The 26885-nt window shown below is 46.7% G+C and overlaps 1 protein-coding gene and 1 pseudogene across 1 annotated transcript in view; one reads left to right on the forward strand and one right to left on the reverse strand.

Annotated features, from left to right (window-relative positions):
* LOC144500256 (cell division cycle and apoptosis regulator protein 1-like) overlaps positions 1-25392 on the forward strand; it is a 107327-nt gene extending 81935 nt beyond the window's left edge. The window contains exons 12-16 of the mRNA XM_078222931.1: positions 1989-2331; positions 2448-2790; positions 18216-18339; positions 20011-20153; positions 25209-25392. Coding sequence (XP_078079057.1) covers positions 1989-2331; positions 2448-2790; positions 18216-18339; positions 20011-20153; positions 25209-25392 — 1137 coding nt within the window. The remainder of the gene's footprint in view (positions 1-1988; positions 2332-2447; positions 2791-18215; positions 18340-20010; positions 20154-25208) is intronic.
* On the reverse strand, positions 18669-18870 carry LOC144501072 (U2 spliceosomal RNA; annotated as a pseudogene).
* Positions 25393-26885: the final 1493 nt, after the last annotated feature.

A 26885-nucleotide genomic window follows, 5' to 3' on the forward strand; every position in this document is an offset into this window, starting at 1 on the left:
TTTGTGGGGGCCAGCGATGTCTGTGGGTGGGTTGCACTGAAAAAACAGTCATGATTTCGACCAGTTTTCTCGCCAATTCAGCACTTTTGGGAGAATGGCTTTCACACTGTCCGTGGTTAGGGTCTGGAATTCTCTGCCTAATAGCAAATTCAACAGAAGAATTCCACAGGGAATTAGACCATCGTGTAAAGGAAGAATGTGTCTTAGTCGTTGATTCAAAGAGGCAATGCAGACGCCTCCTCCTGAGCTGGAAAAGTTTTGCGTTTCTGGTGATCTGTTTTGGTGGTGTGAACTGGAAGTTAAACAGGAATTTGAAGCATAAGGGAGTAGATAGTTATGGTGGCAGATTACATGAGAAAATTTGGAGCACTGAGTGACGGGGCTGAATAGCCCATCTCTTGCATCATGTATCCCATGTAATTCATTGTAACAAAGATTTAAATGTACATTTCAAATAAAGGCATGATCGAAAAATTAAGATGTGGTTATTCCCAAAACGACAGGAGTTGGTTTTGCGTAGATAAGGGCACAGGGTTTAAATGTCTTGATAGTGCCCCCGAAGGCTCCAGAGAGAGTTTAGAGAACACACATTTCAAAGACACTTTGATTGTTTTAGTTGGACACTCAGACTAGAAAGAATGTAACTTAGCACATATCACAATCCCAGTCCAGCCTACTGTTTATGACAGATTTCCTATCAAATGTTTGCAAATTGGTTAAATTAATATAATAAGTGAATAATCACTTGAGATAAGAAAGTAAGAGACAATTGTACCTGAATCTGGATGTTTTCAGCTGCCAGTTCTGAGCTCCTTTATCTCCTGAAAGGTTGTTGTACTTGTTGGAATGTATTTGCCATCAACAATATTTAAACAGCTCACTTTTATTCAACTGACCCATTTACTGGGGGGATTAATTTGCATATCTCTATGGTATCACTCCCATTCAACACCAATTGAAGGCTGCCGGAAATGTATTTGGATACAAATTAATCTTGTTTACAGAACCTGGTAGGTTTCCTCAACCTCTAACCAAATATGAGAAGGATGTCAATAAAGGAGATGTTTCCGTACAATCATTCTGAATGATACACGGTCAGTGGACTCGAATGGTGAGGTTCTCTGACTGGATGGGCCCGGGAAATCGTGGTAAAGTTGGGCGTCGGGCCTATACCGCGATTTGCACCCGATTCCGAGGAGATCGCCCGAATCGGACGGCCCGATGATTTAAATGCATTAGCATGCATTTAAATCGACTTAATGAACTGCACGCCCAACCCTACCACCAAATCCCACTTTACCGTCTTCTGGCCCGTTCCAAATCCGCGCTTTTAGCGACCTGCAGAATAAAAGTCCGAAGCGGATTTCTATTCTGCAGGGGAACCTCCGAAGCCCATCCTCCTCGACCATCCTTCGCGGACCCCCCCCGCTAACCACCCCGGCAGACCCCCCCCCCCCCCACCCGGATCAGACCCCCCTGAGAGGCAGGCCCCCCTGGCAGACCCCACCCCCCCATCCGGTTCGGACACCCCTGGGAGGCAGACCCCCCCCCGGCAGACCCCCCACCCCCCTCCCCCCCCGGGATCGGACACCCCTGGGAGGCAGGCCCCCCTCGGCAGAGCACACCCCCAACCTACCTCGATCGCTGGTCTCCCTCCACCATCCTTCCGTTAGCAAGATAAGCTGTATGTTCTTCAGTGATGTTTAGCAGCCGTTCCAGTTCGGTTTTGGTTTCATTTCGAACATGCTGTTCTGGAGACCGTGATTTCCAGTAGAACCACCTTTCTTGCCAATCTGGCCCCACTGTATTACGAATTACAGATTCAGTATCTCGAAGACGGGTTTGCAAGGTTTCTTCCAGGAAATGGATGGCCAGATGGACCCACAAGGACCATCTTTGTGTTGACCAAAGTGGATCTAGCTGAGCAAAACCTTGCCAGTCCAGGTCGGATTCAACAGATTGTGGAAGACAAGTTGTTTCCAATGAAGGTTTTGGGTTACTTTGCAGTTGTTGCCGGTAGAGGCAACACCAATGAAGGTATTGATCCCATAAAAGATTATGAAGGAGAGTTCTTTCAGAATTCAAAATTGTTGAAGACAGGGATGCTGAAAGCACATCAAGTGACATTTAAGAACTTGAGCCGAGCAGTTTCAGACTGTTTCTGGAAGATGGTGCGCGGGTCTGTGGAACAACAGGCTGATGCATTTAAAGCTACTCGCTTCAACCTTGAAACTGAATGGAAGAACAACTATCCTCGGCTGAGGGAACTCGACAGAAATGAACTATACGAGAAGGCGAAGAATGGAATTCTGGATGAAGTGATCAGCTTAGGTCAGGTTACTCCAAAACACTGGGAAGAGATTCTACAAAGGAAACTGTGGGAAAGAGTCTCTACACATGTGATAGAGAATATTTACCTTCCTGCTGCCCAGTCTGTGTTACAACAGTTCGTAAAAACCTGGAGGCCAAAAATGTAGATGTGGACACCATTCTGATTAAAGATACTTGGCACCAAGTTTACCGAAAACACTTCCTAATGGAATCACTGAACCATTGTAATCTTTGCAGAAGAGGTTTCCACTATTACCAAAGGCATTTTGTAGATGCTGAGATTGAATGCAATAACGTTATCCTGTTCTGGCGCATTCAGCGAATGCTAGCTATTACAGCAAACACACTCCGACAACAGCTAACAAATACTGAAGTGAAAGGCCTCGAAAAGAATGTGAAAGAAGTGTTGGAGGGTTTTGCTGATGACCATGCTAAAAAAATTCAACTGTTGACAGGAAGGTGAGTTCAACTGGCAGAGGACCTCAAAAGGGTTCGTGAGATTCAAGAGAAGTTAGAAGTATTCATTGAAGCTCTTCATCAAGAAAAATAACACAGTCTCTGTGGAATGTGGATGCTCACGAGGAATTTGGATGTGGTTGAGGTGACAGAGACTTGGTTGAAAGAGGGACAGGACTGGCAGCTGAATATTCCGGGATACAAGTGTTTTAGGCGAGACAGAGGAGGGGCCAAAAAAGGTGGGGGAGTAGCAGTATTAGTTGGAGAGCATATTACAGCGGTGCAGAGGGAGGACAATTCAGAGGGGTCGTGTAACGAGTCACTCTGGGTGGAGCTTAGAAACAGGAAGGGCGCAGTCACTATGTTGGGGGTATACTACAGGCCCCCCAACAGCACAAGGGAAGTGGAAGAACGGATATGTCAGGAGATACTGGATAGGTGCAGGAAAAATAGGGTTGTTGTAGTGGGAGACTTCAATTTCCCTGGTATAGACTGGAAATCACTGAGAGCTGGGACTCTGAATGGGGAGGAATTTGTAAAATGCGTACAGGAGGGTTCTTTGGAACAATATGTAGATAGCCCGACTAGAGAGGGGGCTATACTGGACCTAGTACTGGGGAATGAGCCCGGTCAGGTCTTCAAAGTTTCGGTAGGGGAACATGTGGCAAATAGTGACCACAATTCTGTGAGTTTTAGGATAGTGATGGAAAAGGATGAGTGGTGTCCCAAGGGTAAGGTGTTGGATTGGGGGAAGGCTAACTTTAGCGGGATTAGGCAGCTCTTGATTGGGAGAAGCTGTTTGAGGGTAAATCCACATCTGGCATGTGGGAGTCTTTTAAGGAACAGTTGTTAGGGCTACAGGACAGGCATGTGCCTGTAAAAAAGGATAGGAAGGGTAGGATTCGAGAACCGTGGATAACCAGGGAAATTGAGGGACTGGTCAAAAAGAAAAGAGAGGCGTATGTTAGGTCCAGGCAGCTAAAAACGGAGGGAGCTCTGGAGGAGTACAAAGAAAGTAGGAAAGAACTCAAACAGGGAATTAGAAGGGCAAAAAGGGGTCACGAAATGTCCTTGGCAGACAGGATTAAGGAGAATCCCAAGGTATTTTATTCATACGTTAGGAACAAAAGGGTTGTCAGGGAAAAAATCGGACCTCTCAGGGACAAAAGTGGGGAATTATGCTTAGAGCCCAAAGAAGTAGGGGAGATCCTAAATGAATACTTTGCGTCGGTATTCACAAAGGAGAGGGATGTGTTGACTGGGAGTGTCTCGGAGGGGAGTGTTGAACCGTTGGAGAAAATCTCCATTACAAGGGAGGAAGTGTTCGGTTTGTTCGAGAAGATAAAGACTGACAAATCCCCAGGGCCTGATGGAATCTATCCCAGGCTGCTCAGGGAGACGAGAGATGAAATCGTTGGGCCTCTGACGCAAATCTTTGTCTCGTCACTGGACGCAGGTGAGGTCCCAGAGGATTGGAGGATAGCTAATGTGGTCCCGTTATTTAAGAAGGGTAGGAAGGATAACCCAGGTAATTATAGGCCAGTGAGCTTGACGTCCGTGGTGGGGAAGTTGTTGGAGAAGGTCCTTAGAGATAGGATGTATGTGCATTTAGAAAGGAATAAACTCATTAACGATAGTCAGCATGGTTTTGTGAGAGGGAGAGGGAGGTCATGCCTCACTAACCTGGTGGAGTTTTTTGAAGAAGTGACCAGAATGGTTGATAAGGGAAGGGCCGTGGATGTCGTCTCTCTGGACTTTAGTACAGCGTTTGACAAAGTCCCTCATGGTAGGCTGGTGAAAAAGGTTGGATCTCATGGGATAAAGGGGGAGGTGGCTAGATGGGTGGAGAACTGGCTTGGTCACAGAAGACAGAGGGTGGTAGTGGAAGGGTCTTTTTCCGGCTGGAGGCCTGTGACTAGTGGTGTTCCGCAGGGCTCTGTATTGGGACCTCTGCTGTTTGTGATTTATATAAACGATCTGGAAGAAGGTGTAACCGGGGTGATCAGTAAGTTTGTGGACGACACAAAATTGGCAGGACTTGCAGATAATGAGGAGCATTGTCAGAAGCTACAGAAGGATATAGATAGGCTGGAAATTTAGGCAAAGAAATGGCAGATGGAGTTCAATCCTGATAAATGCGAAGTGATGCATTTTGATAGAAATAATGTAGGGAGGAGCTATATGATAAATGACAGAACCATAAAGGGTGTAGATACGCAGAGAGAACTGGGTGTGCAAGTCCACAGATCCTAGAAGGTGACGTCACAGGTGGAGAAGGTGGTGAAGAAGGCATATGGCATGCTTGCCATAATAGGACGGGGCATAGAGTATAAAAGTTGGGGTCTGATGTTGCAGATGTATAGAACGTTAGTTCGGCTGCACTTGGAATACTGCATCCAGTTCTGGTCGCCATACTACCAGAAGGACGTGGAGGCTTTGGAGAGAGTACAGAGGAGGTTTACCAGGATGTTGCCTGGCATGGAGGGGCTTAGTTATGAGGATAGATTGGGTAAACTGGGGTTGTTCTCCCTGGAAAGACGGAGGATGAGGGGAGACTTAATAGAGGTGTATAAAATTATGAAAGGCAATGATAGGGTGAACAGTGGGAAGCTTTTCCCCAGGTCGGTGGTGACGTTCACGAGGGGTCATAGGTTCAAGGTGAAGGGGAGGAAGTTTAACACAGATATCAGAAGGGCATATTTTACACAGAGGGTGGTGGGGGCCTGGAATGCGCTGCCAGACAAGGTGGTGGAGGCGGACACACTGGGAATGTTTAAGACTTATCTAGATAGCCATATGAACGGGGTGGGAATGGCGGGATACAAAAGAATGGTCTAGTTTAGACCAGGGAGCAGCGCGGGGCTTGGAGGGCCGAAGGGCCTGTTCCTGTGCTGTATTGTTCTTTGTTCTCTCATCACACACTGCCATACATTCCCCCATCCACCCACCAACCCCCCCCCCCCCCCCAGAGGATGATCCATCACACCCCCTCTCCTCTTCCCACCCCCACCCCCACCACCCCCCCCCCCCGCCCCACCCCCCGCCCCCAAGATGATCTGGGTCAGAGAGTTGCTCTCTCTGCTTTCTTCTCCCCGCCTGGGTGCGCTGCTTCAGATTTTTTTTCGAACTGCGCATGCGCAGTTCAGGGCTCCGATCGGTCCGGCAGCGCTAAGCCCCGCCCACTGCATGGTTCGGACTGGAACCGGCAAAACGCATATGGGTGTGCTGGAAAGAGGATTCCAGGCTCGGATCTATTTGATGCCCAGATTTGGCACTTAGACTGAAAATGGTAAAATCAGGCCCGATGTTGCCAGTCTGGTGATGATGCTGTGCTATTGGTATCTTTTATGTTTCTGTTGAGTGTTTAAAGTTCACTTTTTTTCTCAAAGAAGTCGGTAGGCCCGGAGGAAATAGAGTAGATGCTGGAAAGCATTACTCATTTTAACCCTGTAATGTTTGTTTAGAATAAAGCTATTTGTGTTTTGCTTATAAATGAGAAAGGACCCCTGGATGTTTTTTTATTAATGGAATGGAATGTGGCTTTAGATTTGCAGGGTCATGTGATGTAGCTTTTAGGAGGAGCCAGGTTTGTGGCAAAGCAAAACAGATTTCTGTGTTCAGTGGCTGGAGAGAGCTGTTGAAAGATAGAAATCTTCAAGCTGCTCCCTCTGTCTCTGAAAAGTCTTTCTCTGCAAACCTTCATGGCTGTTATCCAAGACAAAACAAGTATACCTACATTAGCTTACTACATTTAAAGTGTGTTTTAAGTCTATACAAAAAATATTACTTAATTGGAATGGAAATAGTGATAAGTTAGAAATTCTAATTATTTCCTTTCACTTTAAGAACATAAGAGCATAAGAACTAGGAGCAGGAGTTGGCCATCTGGCCACTCGAGCCTGCTCCACCATTCAATAAGATCATGGCTGATCTTTTCGTGGACTCAGCTCCACTTACCCGCCCGCTCACCATAACCCTTAATTCCTTTACTGTTCAAAAATTTATCTATCCTTGCCTTAAAAACATTCAATGGGGTAGCCTCAACTGCTTCCCTGGGCAGGGAATTCCACAGATTCACAACCCTTTGTGTGCAGAAGTTCCTCCTCAACTCAGTCCTAAATCTGCTTCCCCTTATTTTGAGACTATGCCTCCTAGTTCTAGTTTCATCCGCCAGTGGAAACAACTTCCCTGCTTCTATTTCATTTATTCCCTTCATAATCTTATATGTTTCTATAAGATCTCCCCTCATTCTTCTGAATTCCAATGAGTCTAGTCCCAGTCTACTCAGTCTCTCCTCATAAACCAATCCTCTCAACTCCGGAATCAACCTAGTGAATCTCCTGTGCACCCCCTCCAGTGCCAGTATATCCTTTCTCAAGTAAGGAGACCAAAACTGTACACAATGCTCCAGGTGTGGCCTCACCAGCACCTTATATAGCTGCAACATAACCTCGCTGTTTTTAAACTCCATCCCTCTAGCAGTGAAGGACAAAATTCCATTTGCCTTCTTAATTACCTGCTGCACCTACAAACCAACTCCTTGAGATTCCTGCACAAGGACACCCAGGTCCCTTTGCATAGCAGCATGCTGCAATTTTTTACCATTTAAATAATAGTCCATTTTGCTGTTATTCCTACCAAAATGGATGACCTCACATTCACCAACATTGTACTCCATCTGCCAGACACTCGCCCACTCACTTAGACTATCGATATCCCTTTGCAGACTTTCAGCGTCCTCTGCACACTTTGCTCTGCCACCCATCTTAGTGTCATCTGCAAATTTTGACACACTACACTTGGTCCCCAACTCCAAATCATCTATGTAAATCGTAAACAATTGCGGTCAAAATCCTGATCCCTGAGGCACACCACTGGTCACTGATCGCCAACCAGAAAAACACCCATTTACCCCCACTCTTTGCTTTCTGTTAGTTAACCAATCCTCTATCCATGCTAATACATTACCCGTAACACCGTGCACCTTTATCTTATGCAGCAGTCTTTGGTGTGGCACCTTGTCAAATGCCTACTGGAAATCCAGATACACCACATCCACAGCTTCCCCATTGTCCACTGCACATGTAATGTTCTCAAAGAATTCCACCAAATTAGTCAAACATGACCTTCCCTTCATGAACCCATGCTGCGTCTTACCAATGGGACAATTTATATCCAGATCTCTCACTATTTCTTCCTTGATGATAGATTCAAACATTTTCCCTACTACAGAAGTTAAGCTAACCAGCCTATAGTTACCTGCCTTTTGTCTACCTCCTTTTATAAACAGTGGCGTCACATTTGCTGTTTTCCAATCTGCGGGAACCACCCCAGAGTCCAGCGAATTTTGGTAAATTACCACTAGTGCATTTTCTATTTCTCCCGCCATCTCTTTTAGTACCCTGGGATGCATTCCATCAGGGCCAGGAGACTTGTCTACCTTTAGCCCCATTAACTTGCCCAACACTACCTCTTTCGTGATAATAGTTTCTAGGTTCTCACCTGCCATAGCCTTCCTGTCATCAATTTTTGGCATGTTATTTGTGTCTTCCACTGTGAAGACCGACGCAAAATACCTGTTCAATGCCTCAGCCATTTTCTCATTTCCAGTTATTACACCCCCCTTCTCGTCCTCTAAAGGACCAATGTTTACTTTTCATTTTATATATTTGCAGAAACGTTTGCTATCTGCTTTTATATTCTGAGCTAGTTTTCTCTCATAATCCATCTTACTTTTCTTTATCGCTTTATAGCTTTTTTCGTGGCTTTCTGCTGACCTTTAAAGATTTCCCAATCCTCTCGTACAATATCCTAGCATTGTTAGGTATTGTTCAACTGTTAAAAGTTAAGCTTCTTATTTTGTTTGAACAATATGTAAACTGTGCTATGAGTCTTTTTCCTAGGGTAGAAATGTGAAACTGTGCTTTGAGTCTTTTTAAGGAGTTTAACAACACCAGGTTAAAGTCCAACAGGTTTATTTGGTAGCAAAAGCCACACAAGCTTTCGGAGCTCCAACCCCCTTCTTCAGGTGAGTGGGAATTTGCAGGTGACACAGATTTCCCACTCACCTGAAGAAGGGGCTTGGAGCTCCGAAAGCTTGTGTGGCTTTTGCCACCAAATAAACCTGTTGGACTTTAACCTGGTGTTGTTAAACTTCTTACTGTGTTTACCCCAGTCCAACGCCGGCATCTCCACATCTTGAGTCTTTTACTCAGGGTAGAAATGTCAGCTACGAAGGGACATAGGTTTAAGGTAAAAACAGAAAAGTTTATAGGAGAAGTTAGAGGCACGTTTTTTGCACAGAGGGTGGTAAGTGCCTGGAATGCGCTGACAGAGGAGGTAGTAGAAGCCGATACAATAGCAATGTTTAAGAGGCATTTTGACAGATACATGAATAGGCAGAGAATAGAGGGATATGTACTGTGTAGAGTTTCGAAAAGAACAAAGAAAATTACAGCACAGGAACAGGCTCTTCGGCCTCCAAGCCTGCACCGACCATGCTGCCCGACTGAACTAAAACCCCCTCTTCCGAGGATCACATCCTCCATTACCATCCTATTCATGTATTTGTCCAGACGCCCCTTAAAACTCACTATTGTATCTGTTTCCACTACCTCCCCCGCAGTGAGTTCCAGGCACCCACCACCCTCTGTGTAAAAAACTTGCCTCGTACATCTCCTTTAAACCTTGCCCCTTGCACCTTAAACCTATGCTCCCTAGTAATTGACTCTTCCACCCTGGGAAAAACCTTCTGACTATCCACTCTGCCCATGCCCCCCATAACCTTGTAGACTTCTATCAGGTCGCCCCTCAACCTCCGTGGTTCCAGTGAGAACAAACCAAGTTTCTCCAACCTCTCCTCATAGCTAATGCCCTCCATGCCAGGCAACATCCTGGTAAATCTTTTCTGTACCCTCTCCAAAGCCTCCACATCCTTCTGGTAGTGTGGCGACCAGAATTGAACACTATATTCCAAACGCAGCCTAACTAAGGTTCCATAAAGCTGCAACCTGACTTGCCAATTTTTAAACTCAATGCCCCGGCCGATGTAGGCAAGCATGCCGTATGCCTTCTTGACTACAGTCCAAAGATGTGCGGGTTAGGTTGATTGGCCATGCTAAAAATTGCCCTTAGTGTCCTGAGATGCATAGGTTGGAGGGATTAGTGGGTAGATATGGGAGTAGGGCCTGGGTGGGATTGTGGTCGGTGCAGACTCGATGGGGCGAATGGCCTCTTTCTGTACTGTAGGGTTTCTATGATTTCTATGATTTCTACCTTCTCCACCTGCGTTGCCACTTTCAGTGACCTGTGTACCTGTACACCCAGATCCCTCTGCGTATCAATACTCTTCAGGGTTCTGCCATTTACTGTATATTTCCTACCTGTATTAGACCTTCCAAAATGCATTACCTCACATTTGTCCGGATTAAACTCCATCTGCCATCTTTCTGCCCAAGCCTCCAACCGATCTATATCCTGCTGTATCCTCAGATGGTCCTCAGCGCTATCCGCAAATCCACCAACTTTTGTGTCATCAGCAAACTTACTAATCACACCAGTTCATTTTCCTCCAAATCACTTGTATATATTACAAACAGCAAAAGTCCCATCACTGATCCCTGAGGAATGCCGCTTGTCACAGCCCTCCATTCAGAAACGCACCCTTCCACTGCTACCCTCTGTCTTCTATGACCGAGCCAGTTCTGTATCCACCTTGCCATCTCACCTCTGATCGCAAGCGACTTCACTTTCTGCACCAGTCTGCCATGACAAACCTTGTCAAAGGCCTTACTGAAGTCCACGTAGACAACATCCACTGCCCTACCCTCATCAATCATCTTCGTCACTTCCTCGAAAAACTCGATCAAGTTAGTGAGACATGACCTCCCTTTCACAAAACCAGGTTGCTTCTCACTAATACGTTCACTTATTTCCAAGTGGGAGTAAATCCTGTCTCGAAGAATCCTCTCCAATAATTTCCCTACCACTGACATAAGGCTCACCGGCCTGTAATTACCTGGATTATTCTTGCTACCCTTCTTAAACAAAGGAACAACATTGGCTATTCTCCAATCCTCTGGGACCTCCCCTGTAAGAAGTCTCACAATACCAGGTTAAAGTCCAACAGGTTTATTTGGTAGTAAATGCCACTAGCTTTCGGAGCGCTGCTCCTTCGTCAGGTAAGTGGGAGTTCTGTTCACAAACAGGGCATATCAAGACACAAACTCAATTTACAAAATAATGGTTGGAATGCGAGTCTTTACCGGTAATCAAGTCTTAAAGGTAGAGACAATGTGGGTGGAGAGAGCGTTAAGCACAGGTTAAAGAGATATGTATTGTCTCCAGACAGGACAGTTAGTGAGATTTTGCAAGCCCAGGTAAGTCGTGGGGGTTACAGATAGTGTGACATGAACCCAAGATCCCGGTTGAGGCCGTCCTCATGTGTGCGGAGCTTGGCTATCAGTCTCTGCTCAGCCCAATGTCCTCAATGGCAGCGAATCCACAGCAAGTTGCTGCTTCATCATAATCTGCCCGGGTGGACCCACACTCATGACCTCCCCTGTAGCCAGTGAGGATACAAAGATATCTCTCAATGCCCCAGCAAATTTCCTCCCTTGCCTCTCTCAGTATTTTGGGGTATATCCCATCAGGCCCTGGGGTCTTGTCTACCTTAATGTTTCTCAAGAACCCTAAAACCTCCTCCTTTTTCATCTCAACATGACTCAAAGTATCTACACACCCTTTCCCAGACTCATCATCTGCCAAGTCCTTGTCTTTGGTAAATACTGACACAAAGTACTCATTTAATACCTCACCCATTTCCTCTGGCTCCATGCATAGATTCCCTTCCCTCTCCTTGAGTGGGCCAACCCTCTCCCTGGCTATTCTCTTGCTCTTTATATATGTAAAAGAAGCCTTGGGATTTTCCATCCCAGGCAGCATCCTGGTGAATCACCTCTGCACCCCCTCCAGTGCAATCACATCCATCCTATAATGTGGTGACCAGAACTGCACACAGCACTCTAGCTGTGGCCTCACCAAAGTTCTATACAACACCAACATGACTTCCCTGTTTTTGTAATCTATGCCTCGATTGATAAAGGCAAGTGTCCCATATGCCTTTTTCACCACCCTTCTAATATGCCCTTCCGTCTTCAGAGATCTATGGACAAGCAAGCCAAGGTCCCTTTGTTCCACAGAAATTCCTCGTGTCATATTGTTTATTGAATATTTCCTTGTCAAATCGCTCCTTCCAAAGTCTATCACCTCACATTTTTCAGGGTTTAATTCCATCTGCCCATTTGACCATTCCATCTATATCTTCTTGTAGCCCAAGACACTCACCTCACTGTTAACCACCTGTCCAATCTTTGTGTCATCCGCAAACTTACTAATCCTACCCCCCATACATTCATCTATGTTATGTATATAAATAATGAATAATAGGGGACTCAGCACAGATCTTTGTGGTATTCCACTGGACACTACCTTCCAGTCACTAAAGCAACCTTGTGTCATCACCCTCTGACTCCTACAACTGAGCCAATTTTGAATCCACTTTTATCAAATTACCCTGTATTCCATGTGAATTTACCTTCTTCACACATCTCCCATGTGGGACCTTGTCAAAGGCTTTGCTGAAATCCATATAAACGACATCAACTGCAGTGCCCTCATCTACACATCTGGTCACCTCCTCAAAAAATTCAATCAAATTTGTTAAGTATGACCTCCTTCTGATGAAGCAGTGCTGACTATCCATAATTAAGTAAGAAGTTTAACAACACCAGGTTAAAGTCCAACAGGACTTTAATTAACCCATGCCTTTTCTTCAGAATTTTCTCAATTAGTTTAAGAACTATTATAATAATTTTATTTTAATATCCTTTAAGACCAAAGCTACACACATTGTGGATAGTGATGAGGATCATTGGAGGAAACAGCAGAATATAGATCAGTTGGAAACTTGGGCAGAGAGATGGCAGATGGAGTTTAATCCGGACAAATGTGAGGTAATGCTGCAACAGGGAGGTCTGATACAGATGGGAAATATACAGTAAACGATAGAACCCTTAAGAGTATTGATAGGCAGAGGGATCTGGGTGTACAGGTAAACAGGTAATGGCAACGCAGCTGGAAAAGGTATTCAAGAAGGCATATGGCATGCTTGCCTTCATCAGCCGGGGCATTGAGTTTAAAAATTGGCAAGTCATGTTGCAGCTTCATAGAACCTTAGTTAGGCCGCACTTGGAATATAATGTTCAATTCTGGTCGCCACACTCCCAGAAGAATGTGGAGGCTTTGGAGAGGGTACAGAAAAGATTTACCAGGATGTTGCCTGGTATGGAGGGCAATAGCTATGAGGAGAGGTTGGAGAAACTTGGTTTGTTATCACTGGAACGACGAAGGTTGAGGGGTGGTCTGATAGAAGTCTACAAGATTATGGGGAGCATGGACAGAATGGATAATTAGAAGCTTTTTCCCAGGATGGAAGAGTCAATTACTCGGGGGCATAAGTTTAGGGTGTGTGGAGCAAGGTTTGAAGGAGATGTACGAGGCAAAGGCATTATAGGAAGGATGTGGAAGTGTTGGAAAGGGTGCAGAGGAGATTTACCAGGATGTTGCCTGGTATGGTGGGAAAATCATATGAGGAAAGGCTGAGGGGCTTGAGGTTGTTTTCGTTAGAGAGAAGAAGGTTAAGTGACAAAAACGGTTGATGAAGGAAGGGCCGTGGATGTCGTCTATATGGATTTCAGTAAGGCATTTGACAAAGTCCCTCATGGCAGGTTGGTTAAGAAGGTTAAGGCTCATGGGATACAAGGAGAGGTGGCTCGATGAGTAGAAAACTGGCTTGGCCACAGAAGACAGAGGGTAACAGTCGAAGGGTCTTTTTCCGGCTGGAGGTCTGTGACCAGTGGTGTTCCGCAGGGCTCTGTACTGGGACCTCTGCTATTTGTGATATATATAAATGATTTGGAAGAAGGTGTAACTGGTGTAATCAGCAAGTTTGCGGATGACACGAAGATGGCTGGACTTGCGGATAGCGATTAACATTGTCGGACAATACAGCAGGATATAGATAGGCTGGAAAATTGGGCAGAGAAATGGCAGATGGAATTTAGAACATAGAACATTACAGCGCAGTACAGGCCCTTCGGTACTCGATGTTGCGCCGACCAGTGGAACCAATCTAAAGCCCCTCTAATCTACACTCTTCCAATATCATCCATATGTTTATCCAATAACCATTTGAATGCTCTTAATGTTGACGAGTCTACTCCTGCTGCAGGCAGGGCATTCCACGCCCTTACTATGCTCTGAGTAAAGAACCTACCTCTAACATCTGTCCTGAATCTATCACCCCTCAATTTAAAGCTATGTCCCCTTAGTTCTAGCCGGAAGTGACACAGCTAAGGCCATACCTTGCTTTCTCCTCGATATTGTAGTGTCACGCGTCCATTTCAGCCTTCCATTGTCAGTATGGTTTGGCATCCAAGAAGACAGGGGGACAATCAAACATCATAAGTTTGCTTTTACCTTCTGCAGTGGTCATGTCCTGAGTCTGTAGCACCTCTTCAGGCATTACAGAACAAACACCAAGCTATGATGGGTTTTCCTCTGCTTGTATCTAATCCTCTGATCATCTTGTATGCCTCTATTAATAGAGGCATACAAGATGATCAGAGGATTAGATAGGGTGGATAGTGAGAGACTTTTTCCTCGGATGGTGATGGCTAGCACGAGGGGACATAGCTTTAAATTGAGGGGTGAGAGATATAGGACAGATGTTAGAGGTAGGTTCTTTACTCAGAGCATAGTAAGGGCGTGGAATGCCCTACCTGCAGCAGTAGTGGACTCGTCAACATTAAGAGCATTCAAATGGTTATTGGATAAACATATGGATGATATTGGAAGAGTGTAGATTAGAGGGGCTTTAGATTGGTTCCACTGGTCGGCGCAACATCGAGTACCGAAGGGCCTGTACTGCGCTGTAATGTTCTATGTTCTAAATTCCATCTGCCATTTCTCTGCCCAATTTTCCAGCCTATCTATATCCTGCTGTATTGTCCGACAATGCTCTTCGCTATCCGCAAGTCCAGCCATCTTCGTGTCATCTGCAAACTTGCTGATTACACCAGTTACACCTTCTTCCAAATCATTTATATATATCACAAATAGCAGAGGTCCCAGTACAGAGCCCTGCGGAACACCACTGGTCACAGACCTCCAGCCGGAAAAAGACCCTTCGACTGTTACCCTCTGTCTTCTGTGGCCAAGCCAGTTTTCTACTCATCGAGCCACCTCTCCTTGTATCCCATGAGCCTTAACCTTCTTAACCAACCTGCCATGAGGGACTTTGTCAAATGCCTTACTGAAATCCATATAGACGACATCCACGGCCCTTCCTTCATCAACCGTTTTTGTCACTTTCTCAAAAAACTCCACCAAATTTGTAAGGCACGACCTCCCTCTTACAAAACCATGCTGTCTGTCACTAATGAGATTGTTCCGTTCTAAATGCGCATACATCCTGTCTCTAAGAACCCTCTCCACAACTTCCCTACCACAGACATCAAGCTCACTGGCCTATAATTATCCAGGTTATCCCTGCTACCCTTCTTAAATAACGGTACCACATTCGCTATCCTCCAATCCTCAGGGACCTCACCTGTGTCCAATGAAGAGACAAAGATTTCCGTCAGAGGCCCAGCAATTACATCTCTTGTCTCCCTGAAATAGAAAGCAGATGGGGACTGTGGGGAGCTTGTGTGGCCTGTTGGTGTAATGAAGTTTCTTTATTAAACTTTTTCTTTGATTTACTTTCTGAAGTTAGTACTTTTATTGCTTGCAACTGAAGTACCCCTAGTGCCGGATGGACATTGGTAGCAGAGGAAAACCCATCATAGCTTGGTGTTTGTTCTGTAATGCCTGAAGAGGTGCTACAGACTCAGGACATGACCACTGCAGAAGGTAAAAGCAAACTTATGATGTTTGATTGTCCCCCTGTCTTCTCGGATGCCAAACCATACTGACAATGGAAGGCTGAAATGGACGCGTGACACTACAATATCGAGGAGAAAGCAAGGTATGGCCTTAGCTGTGTCACTTCCGGCTAGAACTAAGTGGTTTTCTGACTGGATTGTAGATGCCGTCAGTAAAGAACGGTTACAGCTCCTGTTACAATATCTGGATAATTTTTATCAAAAAGATGAGTTTTTGGAGAGTTATGAAGGGTGGGTGAATATTGACAGGATTAGAATACAAGAAAAACAGTCAGTATCTGAGAAGGAATGAATGGCACTGAAAATTTTGAAATCCTGAGCAAACACTCTCACTTCTGACCTTATGATGGAGGGAAGGTCATTGCTGAAGCTGCTAAAGATTGTTGGGCCTAGGACACTACCCTGAGAAAGTCCTGCAGTGATGGCCTGGGACTCAGGTAACCAACAACAATCATAAATTTTATACTAGGAATGGCACCAACCAATGGAGAGTGTTCCTCCTAATATCCATTGACTCCAGTTTCTCTAGGGCTCCTTGATGCCACACTCGGTCAAATGTGGCTTTGATGTCAAGAGCAGTCATTCTCACCTCACCTCTGGAGTTCAGTTCTTCTGTCCATGTTTGAACCAAAGCTAGAGTGAGGTCAGGAGCTGAGTGACCCTGGCAAAACTCAAACTGAATGTCAGTGAGCAGGTTAGTGCTGAGTAAGTACTGCTTGATAGCACTTCAATTACACTTTTCAGCACTTTGTTGATGATCAAGAATAGACTGATGGAGCAGTAATTGGCCAGGTTTGATTTGTCCTGGGGAAGGCACGGTGGCACAGTGGTTAGCACTGCTGCCTCACAGCGCCTGGGTTCAATTCCAGCCTAGGGTGACTGTGTGGAGTCTGCACGATCTCCCCGTGTCTGCATGGGTTTCCTCCCACATTCCAAGATGTATAGGTTAGGTGGATTGGCCGTGCTAAAGTGACCCTCAGTTTGTCTGTGTGTGTACCCTGTGATGGACTGGAATCCCATCTGAGTATGCCCTGCCTAACAGCCAGAGCCTGTCTGGATAGACTCCAATTCCCCATGAGCCCTACTTGGAATAAGCAGTGAAGTGACGGATTTGCCCTACTTTTTGTGGACAGGACATATCTAAGCAAATTTCCACATTGCCGGGTAGATTAGGACAGCTTGGTTAGCAGTACAGCAAGTTTTGGAGCACAGGGCTCATAGCCTTTGCAGTATCCAGTGCCTTCAGCCATTACGTGATATCATGTGGAGTGAATGGAATTGGCTGAAGACTGACATCTGTGATGCTGTGGCCTCAAGAGGAGGGTGAGATAGATCATCCACTTGGCATTTCTGGCTGCAGTTAGTTGCAAATCTCTTTTGCACTGATATGCTGGAAACACATGTGTGGCATAGTGGCACAGTGGTTAGCACTACTACCTCATAGCACCAGGGACCTGGGTTCAGTTCCAAGCTACTCACCATCCTGGCTTAGAAATATATCTCCATTCCTCCACTGTCACTGGGCCAAAATCATGGAACTCCCTCCCTAACACACAGTGGGTGTACTTACACCACAGGGAGTGCAGCATTTTAAGAAGGCAGTTCATCACCACCTTCCCAAGAACAATTAGGGATGGGTAATAAATGCTGGCCTAGCCAGCAACACCCATAGCCTGGAAAGGATTTTAAAAAAATTTTGACCTTTGTGCCTGCAATCCAAAACTAATGACAAATGTTATTTTATCTGTGACATTCCATATCAACTGCATATTGTACATATAGCCTATCTGTTCCACAAAATGAACACGATTTTCTAAATCTCGACTTACCTTTAGTAAGCTCATGTTGGATGTTTAGATTAACTTTCACCTTTCTAAATGCTCTTTTTTCCCCTCAAATTCGAATTTATACAGCCAATCCTCAATTGGTTTCAGATTGGAGCCACTAATCCAATAAATGGTAGCATTCTCCCATCAAAATCAGAAATCTAGTGCATGCAGAGAGAAGATTCGAGCTTGGGCTGTTAACGGTGTGTTAGTACCCATGCTGTAAATTTAGGAGTTACCTCCTCCCATCTCGAGGTGCTGAGAGCCTATGAAACACTCTCCCTGCTGAGGTCTAGCCATCTTTATAGGCTGCTGGAAAGGTAGTTCTAGCCATGGAAAGAACAAATGAGCAGTTTGAAAATATCTAGAATGATTTTTGACCTGCTCCACAATCTGGTCAAAAGACTCAGGGCGGGATTTTCCGGATGCGCTTGCCCCAAGGCTGGAAATTCCCACCCGAGGTCAACAGGTCTTTCTGTGGTTCACTCTTGCTCACTATGATTCCCATGGCAGTCAGGATGGGAAAATTCCACCCTTAGTGTCTGGAACATCTGGCAATGTTAATGTTCTCACTAAGCTGAAAGTTTGTGAGCCACAGATTGTCAGCAAAATTCCTCCTGTCTTCCGTGGTTATTTCATTTGCAATGAAGGAATATTGCAGACCAGTGAGCTTGCACACGGCCAGTGGGAGAAACTCATCCAGAGTGAGGGTGAGGCTATTGGTAAGTTGGAGCTGAATAGGAAGTGAACTGGAGTGGTCTTTGCCCTGCTGCAGTAGCAGAGGACACAAGGGAGAGAGCTGATTGGTACGGAGTGGGTAAGGTCAGGTAAGTATTGAAGACTTTATCACTTTGGTTCGGGTGAAAAGGGAGAGCACGGCTTCTGATTTGTGAGTGCTGAGCAGGCTCTAGTTTTTGTTTATCCATTCATTCCCTTTTTCTTTGTATTTTTATTCCAATTCAACCAAATCAAGTCCAATTCAGAGTCTCAACAAGTTGAGACATTCCCGATCCAAGCTGACAAGACAGGGCTCTCACCTCTTGTCTTGGGCTTGATCTACATGATCCAAGCTGATTGGAGTAGGCAGAGCTCCTCTTCCAAGGCTTGATCTCATTTGCATCTTAGCCAAAAGGCCGAGATGCCACTTCTAAAAATTGCTTCAAATGAAGCTTAAATGTAACCAAATGACCTCAACCAAGTGCAGCATCCTATCCATACTACACTTGATCTTAGCCAAAAGGCCGAGAAGCGATCCATTCATTCCCTTAGTGCTGCAGAAGGAATCTCACTGCACTACAGGCTAAGTGTGTCTCAGTCTTTCTAAAGAGTTAGTGCAATTAGGTCATCTCTGGTTAGTACAGGCTAGTACATATAGTGAGTAAGTAAGGAGGCCTGTTTGTTCGGCTAAGATCAAGTGTAGTATCGAAATGCTGTGCTTGGTTGAAGTCATTAGGTTACATTTTAGCTTCATTTGAAGCAATTTTTAAAAGTGGCATCTTGGCCTTTTGGCTAAGATGCAAATGAGATCAAGCCTTGGAGGAGGAGCTATGTCTACTCCAATCAGCTTGGATCATGTAGATCAAGCCCAAGACAGGAGGTGAGAGCCCTGTCTTGTCAGCTTGGATTGGGAATGTCTCAACTTGTTGAGACTCTGAATTGGACTTGATTTGATTGAGTTGGAATAAAAATACAAAAAAAACTGAAATATTTAGGTAGCTAATAAAAATTTAACTTAACAGCCAACAGAGGGTTAGTCAGGTCAGTTGGTGGTGTTGTGTGTTCCGCCTGCGAGATGTGGTCATAGAGTCATAGAGGTTTACAGCATGGAAACAGGCCCTTAGGCTCAACTTGTCCATGCCACTCTTTTTTTAAAACCACTAAGCTCATCCCAATTGCCCGCGTTTGGCTAATATCCCACTGTACCCATCGTACCCATGTAACTATCTAAATGCTTTTTGAAAGACAAAATTGTACCCGCCTCTACTATTACCTCTGGCAGCTTGTTCCAGATACTCACCACCCTCTGTGTGAAAAAACCGCCCCTCTGGACACTTTTGTATCTCTCCCCTCTCATCTTAAACCTATGCCCTCTAGTTTTAGACTCCCCTACCTTTGGGAAAAAATGTTGACTCTCTAGCTGATCTATGCCCCTCATTATTTTATAGACCTCTATAAAATCACCCCTCAGTCTCCTACGGTCCAGGGAAAAGAGTCCCAGTCTATCCAGCCTCGCCTTATAACTCAAACCAGCATATTCTTGTTAGCATCAAGTAAATCTTTTCTGCACTCTTTCTAGTTAAATAATAACCTTTCTATAATCGGGTGACCAGAACTGTACTCAGTCGTGGTCAATCATGGACACTAAATAGTGTCCCTAATAATTATGTCTGCAGGAAGTGTACCAGCTTCAGCTGCTCATCAAACGAATGGATCATTTTGAGCAGCAGTTTGAAGCACTGAGGAGCACGCAAGTTGTGAAGAGCATCATAGAGAGAAGTTACAGAAACGTGGTCAAACCCAAGGTCCAGGAAGATAGGTGGGTGATCGCCCGATGGGGCAGGCAGTCAGTGCAGGAGTCCCCTGTGGCTGTCCCGCTATTAAACAAGTATTCCGTTTGGATACTGATGAGAGGGGTGGCCCATCAGGTGACAGCAGCAACAGCCAGAGCAATGAACAAAGAACAAAGAACAGTACAGCACAGGAACAGGCCCTTTGACCCTCCAAGCTTGCACCGATCAGGGTTTTACCATTTAGTGTATATTTCCTAATGCATTGGACCTTCCAAAATGCATTGCCTCACACTTGTCTGGATTAAACTCCATCTGCCATTTCCCTGCTCAAGTCCCCAACAGGTCTATATCTTGCTGTATCCTCTGACAATCCTCTTCACTATCCACCAATTTTTGTGTCATCTGCCAACTTGCTAATCAGACCAGCTATATTTTCCTCCAAATCATTTATATATATTACGAACAACAAAGATCCCAGAACTAATCCCTGTGGAACACCGCTAGTTACAGCCTTCCATTCAGAAAATCACCCCTCTACTGTTACCCTCTGTCTTCTATGGCCAAGTCAGTTCTGTATCCATCTTGCCAGCTCTCCTTTCGTATGTGACTTCACCTTTCGTATCAGTCTACCATGAGGTACCTTGTCAAAGGCTTTACTGAAGTCCATGTATACAACATCCACTGCCTTGCCCTCATCTATCATCTTCGTCACTTCCTTGAAAAATTTGATCAAGTTAGTGAGGCATGACCTCCCTTTCACAAAACCAGGCTATCTATCACCAATAAATGTGGAGTTTGCACGTCTGTGTGGGTTTCCTCTGGGTGCTCTGGTTTCCGGTGGAAGAGAGAATGTCCAGGGTGTGTGGGGTCCTTAATTATGCTGGCTGCTTTGCCGAGGCAGTGGGAAGTGTAGACAGAGTCAATGGATGGGAGGCTGGTTTGCGTGATGGATTGGGCTACATTCACGACCTTTTGTAGGTTTCTTGCGGTCTTGGGCAGAGCAGGAGCCTTACCAAGCTGTGATACAACCAGAAAGAATGCTTTCTATGGTGCATCTGTAAAAGTTGGTGACAGTCGTAGCTGACATGCTAAATTTCCTTAGTCTTCTGAGAAAGTGGAGACATTGGTGGGCTTTCTTAACTATAGTATCGGCATGGGGGGACCAGGACAGGTTGTTAATGATCTGGGCACCTAAAATCTTGAAGCTCTTGACTCTTTCTACTTCATCGCCATTGATGTAGACAGAGGCATGTTCTCCTTTACGCTTCCTGAAGTCGATGACAATTTCTTTCATTTTGTTGACATTGAGGGAGAGATTATTGTCACTGCACCAGTTCACCTGATTCTTTATCTCATCCTGTACTCTGTCTCATTATGCTATGGGGCTGAAGGGTGACTGTGAAATTGACGGCCACTCTGAACCTTTATGCCACCGGGTCCTTCCAAACCCCCAGCGGAGATGTATGTGGCATTTCCCAGTCAGCTGTCCACACCTGTGTGAAGGAGGTCACGGATGCCCTGTATGCCCGGACTGGCCAGGATATTAAATTTGACCTGGACCAGGCCCAGCAGGAAGCCCGGGCTGCAGGATTCGCGACCATTGTGGAGATGCCTCATATGCAGGGGGCCATCGACTGCACCCACCTCGCCCTCAAGGCCCTGCTGCAGAATCCATGATGATTCATGAATGGAAAGGGGTTCCATTCCCTATACGTTCAATTGGCGTGTGACAATAAGATGAATATCATGCACGTCTGCTCCATTCAGCCCGGCAGTGTACATGACAGCTTTATATTGAGGAGCTCAGATATCTCGGAGGTCTTTGAGGAGGAGCCCAGGGTGCAGGGATGGCTTGTGGGGGACATGGGGTACCCGCTTCAGACTTGGCTGATGATGCCTGTGCGGAGGCCTGAGACTGAGGCAGAGACCCGGTATAATGAGGCCCACATTGCTCCCATTCAATAGTGAAGTGGTGCACAGGGCTCCTTAAAATGCAGTTCAGGTGCCTAGACCACTCTGGCAGGGCCCTACAATACAGCCCCCTGATCTCTTCCACATTGCGGTGGTGTGCTGTGCCCTTCACAACCTGGCGCAGCAGCGAGGAGACCTTCAGAGGAGGATGTGGAGGCTGACCAGCTGGGTGTCACTGGGGAGGAGGCTGCACAGCAGGAGGAAGAGGAGGAGGAGGACAACACTGAGCAACGTCACCCAGCACTGGAGGGCTGGCCCCCCCCCCCCCCCCTCCGCCGAAAGTCTACTATCTTGCAACATCGTCACACCAGACTGGTGGGCCTGGGTACTCTGTATTAGCAAGTGTCTTTGGCAGGCAGGAGGGTGATGATGACTCGCTAAGCACCATTATGATGATGCCTTGCTGCAAACTAGTCTGGTTCCTACCTGAGCATTGTATGCACGCTGGCACCTGGGCCCATGTCCTTTTTGTGGGTAAGGGTAAACCTCCATATAGAGCCCAGGGGTGGGAGGGGAGAGAATGTCTCATGGGTTCTGGAGAACCAGTGCCTTCATTGGGGCCTCCCCAACTGATGTCAACATGAAGGACCCGCCAGCAACCGTCAAGGGAAGAGGATTCCTGTTCGAGACAAATCTGAGGTAAATTAGTCACAGGTGGGTGATGAAAAAACATTCATTATTGACAATAAAAGTGTCTAAATAATAAATGCTAACATAAAAAAAGTGAACAGAAACCATTATCTAACTAGTGCAGCCTTTCACCCATGCCATCTTAGTGCAACTACAACTTCCTAACCTTACGTGGCCTACCACTAGGTCTTGGTGCCTTCCCAGAATGTACATTGGAGGGGAGGCACCAATGTGGCCTGTGATGTGTGTGGCGGGCATCCTCTGGAGGGCCTAGACCTTGAGGGCCCTGGCCGGCTTCCAGGTGTCTGGGACATTTCCATGACACCCTCTTCATCCCACTGCCCCTGAGATGCCCCAGTGTTGGGAAAGAGGGGAGTCAGAAGGTGTAGCCACAGTCTCCTGGCTGGAAGACCCCAGCATGGGCTCAAGCCCTTCCTCCTTCCTCAGGGTTCCTGTGGGCCCCTGGGTCACTCCATGGCACGGCAGTGCTTCTGCAGTGAGCTCCAGAAGTTTCGGCATCACCTGGCTCTGCCAGTCCTGGAGGACCACCTGCGTCCTACCCATGATGGTCGAGCCCTCTGTGATAGCCCTCTGAGTCAAGGGCCATCTGTCAATGGCCACAGCAAGTGCCCTCTGAGACTGGGCCACGCTCCGCAGTGCCTCAGCCATGACCCTCTGCAAATAGGCCATGTTCTCAAAGGCTGCTGCTGTAGCCCGCTGTGTCTCAACACTGTCCCGCTGGGTCTCCTGCAAGCTCTCGAGCCTCTCAGCCATGGGCCGCAGAATCTCGAGAAGCCTGTTGAGTCCCTCAGCCGTGGCCTAACCGTGACCCTCTGGGACTCGGCTGTGGCCCGCTGTGACTCGGCCATCGCTTGGAGCCTGCCATTCATGGTGAGGATTCCCTGCCCCAGGCTTTCCACCGCGGACGCCACCCTTGCAGTGTTGGCCTGGGAACCACACAAGACAGGCAATAGCTGGTCTGCCTGAAAGCTTTGGGACTCCTCCCAGTTGCCTCGCAGTTGGTCCAGTGTGGCCGTCAGCCCCTCCTGCATTCCCTGGCTCTGTTGCTGCATCTCCAGCAGCTGAGGGAGAAGTGATCTCAGAGGCCCAGCATGTAGCCTGGGGCCACCGTGTGCCAGAGGCCTCGGATATTTCCTCCTCCACCCAATATACATTATCAGATGTGTCGTGCTCACTAGAGAGTGAGCCAGTAGCCTCAGCACTAACTGGACCCAGGGCGGCACAGTAGCACAGTGGTTAGCACTGCTGCTTCACAGCTCCAGGGACCTGGGTTCGATTTCCGGCTTGGGTCACTGTCCATGTGGAGTTTGCACATTCTCCTCATGTCTGTGTGGATATGCGGGTTAGGTTGATTGGCCATGCTAAAATTGCCCCTTAGTGTCCTGAGATGCATAGGTTAGAGGGATTAGCGAGTAAATATGTAGGGATATGGGAGTAGGGCCTGGGTGGGATTGTGGTCGGTGCAGACTCGATGAGCCAAATGGCCTCTTTCTGCACTGTAGGGTTTCTATGATTTCTATGATGTGAGAGTATCTGGGATGGTGAGTTGTGAGATGGAAGCTGATGCCACCCTCCGAGGTCCCATCATCCACTTCCTCCAAGGACTTGTCCAAGGTGTCGCGGGCAGGATACGTCGGAGCCGCAGTGGGGCCGCGATGCCAGAAGGTCCCGGGGTGTCCGCATCTTTTCCTGCAACACAGGACACAAGGTTAAGTGGAAGGGAGGGAGAGGAATCTGGGATACCAGAAAGTTGCTTGACATTTCTCCATTGAACATAGAACAAAGATGGGTATAGACAGAGTGAATGCAAGCAGGCTTTTTCCACTGAGGCTAGGGGAGAAAAAAACTAGAGGGCATGGGTTAAGGGTGAAGGGGGAAAAGTTTAAAGGGAATATTAGGGGGGGCTTCTTCACACAGAGAGTGGTGGGAGTGTGGAATGAGCTGCCAGATGAAGTGGTGAATGCTTTTAACATTTAAGAAAAACTTGGACAGGTACATGGATGAGAGGGGTGTGGAGGGATATGGTCCAGGTGCAGGTCAGTGGGACTAGGCAGAAAAATGGTTCGGCACAGACAAGAAGGGCCAAAAGGCCTGTTTCTGTGCTGTAATGTTCTATGGTTCTAACAAAGTAAATTACTGCACAGCACAGGCCCTTCGGCCCTCCAAGCCTGCACAGACCATGCTGTCATTCTGAATTAAAACCCCCTACCCTTCTGGGGGCCATATCCCTCTATTCCCATCCCATTCATGTATTTGTCAAGATGCCCCTTAAAAGTCGCTATCGTATCTGCTTCCACGACCTCCCCGGCGGTGAGTTCCAGGCACCTGCCACCCTCTGTGTAAAAAACATGCCTCTTACATCTCTTTTAAATCTTGCCCCTCGCACCTTAAACTCATGCCCGCTAGTAATTGCCTCAAACTGAGTGGAGGATTGACAGGTGCTCACTTCTCAACTCCAGCCCGACCATGCTGTCGCTGACGGCCCGGATGTCCTCCTCTCCCAACAGCTCCAACGTCCGCTGCTCAAAGGGGATGAGGACCCGGAGGTCAGGCTCACCACCCCCTATCTTTGCCCTCACCGACAATTATGGGCATTCTTCTCCTGTGGGGACAAAAGGAGCCATGAAAACAATGATGGCATGACTCCTGCAGAGTATCAGCCGGTGCCCCTCAGAGGGCAAGCGCTGTGATACCCTTGTGGGGGGGTGGGGCAAAGGAGGTGCTTGGGGGTCAGGGGCTGGAAGCATGCAGAGTGCTGGGGGGTGGGGTGATCTGGGGGTGATTTGGGGGAAGATGCTACATGGAGTTAAGCACTCACCCTTGCTGCCCAGATGAGGTCATTGGCCTTTTTACGGCACTGCTTCCCTGTTCTGGGGGCCAGTGTCATGGCACTAACCGAGGCAGCAACTGCCTCCCATGCCGCTTTGTTGTCACCTCCCCTAGGTCTGCGTCCTGCAGGGGGAAGAGGGTATCCCACCTCGTCTCCGCAGCATCCAGCAACCTGCTGAGATCCGTTTCTCCAAATCCGGGCACTGCCCTCTTAGACATTTCTTCCTGAACTGCCTGTCCATCCTTAGGGTTTTTATGGAGCTGCCCCTTGTTAGGGCAGATCAGCTGTAGGCAGTTTGGCAGAGCATTCCAGCAAGTTAGAACCATAGAACCATAGAAAATTACAGCTCAGAAACAGGCCTTTTGGCCCTTCTTGTCTGTGCCGAACCATTTTTTGCCTAGTCCCACTGACCTGCACTTGGACCATATCCCCCCACACCTCTCTCATCCATGAAGCCGTCCAAGTTTTTCTTAAATGTTAAAAGCATTTACCACTTTATCTGGCAGCTCATTCCACACTCCCACCACTCTCTGCGTGAAGAAGCCCCCCCTAATATTCCCTTTAAACTTTTCTCCTTTCAACCTTAACCCATGCCCTCTGGTTTTTTTCTCCCCTAGCCTCAGTGGAAAAAGCCTGCTTGCATTCACTCTATCTATACCCATCAAAATCTTATACACCTCTATCAAATCTCTCCTCATTCTTCTACGCTCCAGGGAATAAAATCCCAACCTATTCAATCTCTCTCTGTAACTCAGCTTCTCAAGTCCAGGCAACATCCTTGTGAACCTTCTCTGCATTCTTTCAGCCGAATTTAAATCCTTCCTGTAACGAGGTGACCAAAACTGTACACAATACTCTAAATTCGGCCTCACCAATGCTTTATATAACCTTACCATAACACTCCAACTTTTATACTCGATACTCCGATTTATAAAGGCCAATGTACCAAAGGCACTCTTTACGACCCTATCCACCTGTGACGTCACTTTTAGGGAATTCTGTACCTGTATTCCCAGGTCCCTCTGTTCAACTGCACTCTTCAGAGTCCTACCATTTACCCTGTATGTTCTACTTTGGTTTGTCCTTCCAAAGGGCAATATCTCACACTTGTCTGCGTTAAATTCCATTTGCCATTTTTCAGCCCATTTTTCTAGTTGGTCCAAATCCCTCTGCAAGCTTTGAAAACCTTCCACATTGTCCACTATACCTCCAATCTTTGTATCATCAGCAAATTTGCTGATCCAATTTACCACATTATCATCCAGATCATTGATATAGATGACAAACAACAATGGACCCAACACCG

This window comes from Mustelus asterias, chromosome 11 (assembly GCF_964213995.1).
Source record: "Mustelus asterias chromosome 11, sMusAst1.hap1.1, whole genome shotgun sequence".
Classification (NCBI taxonomy): Eukaryota; Metazoa; Chordata; class Chondrichthyes; order Carcharhiniformes; family Triakidae; genus Mustelus; species Mustelus asterias.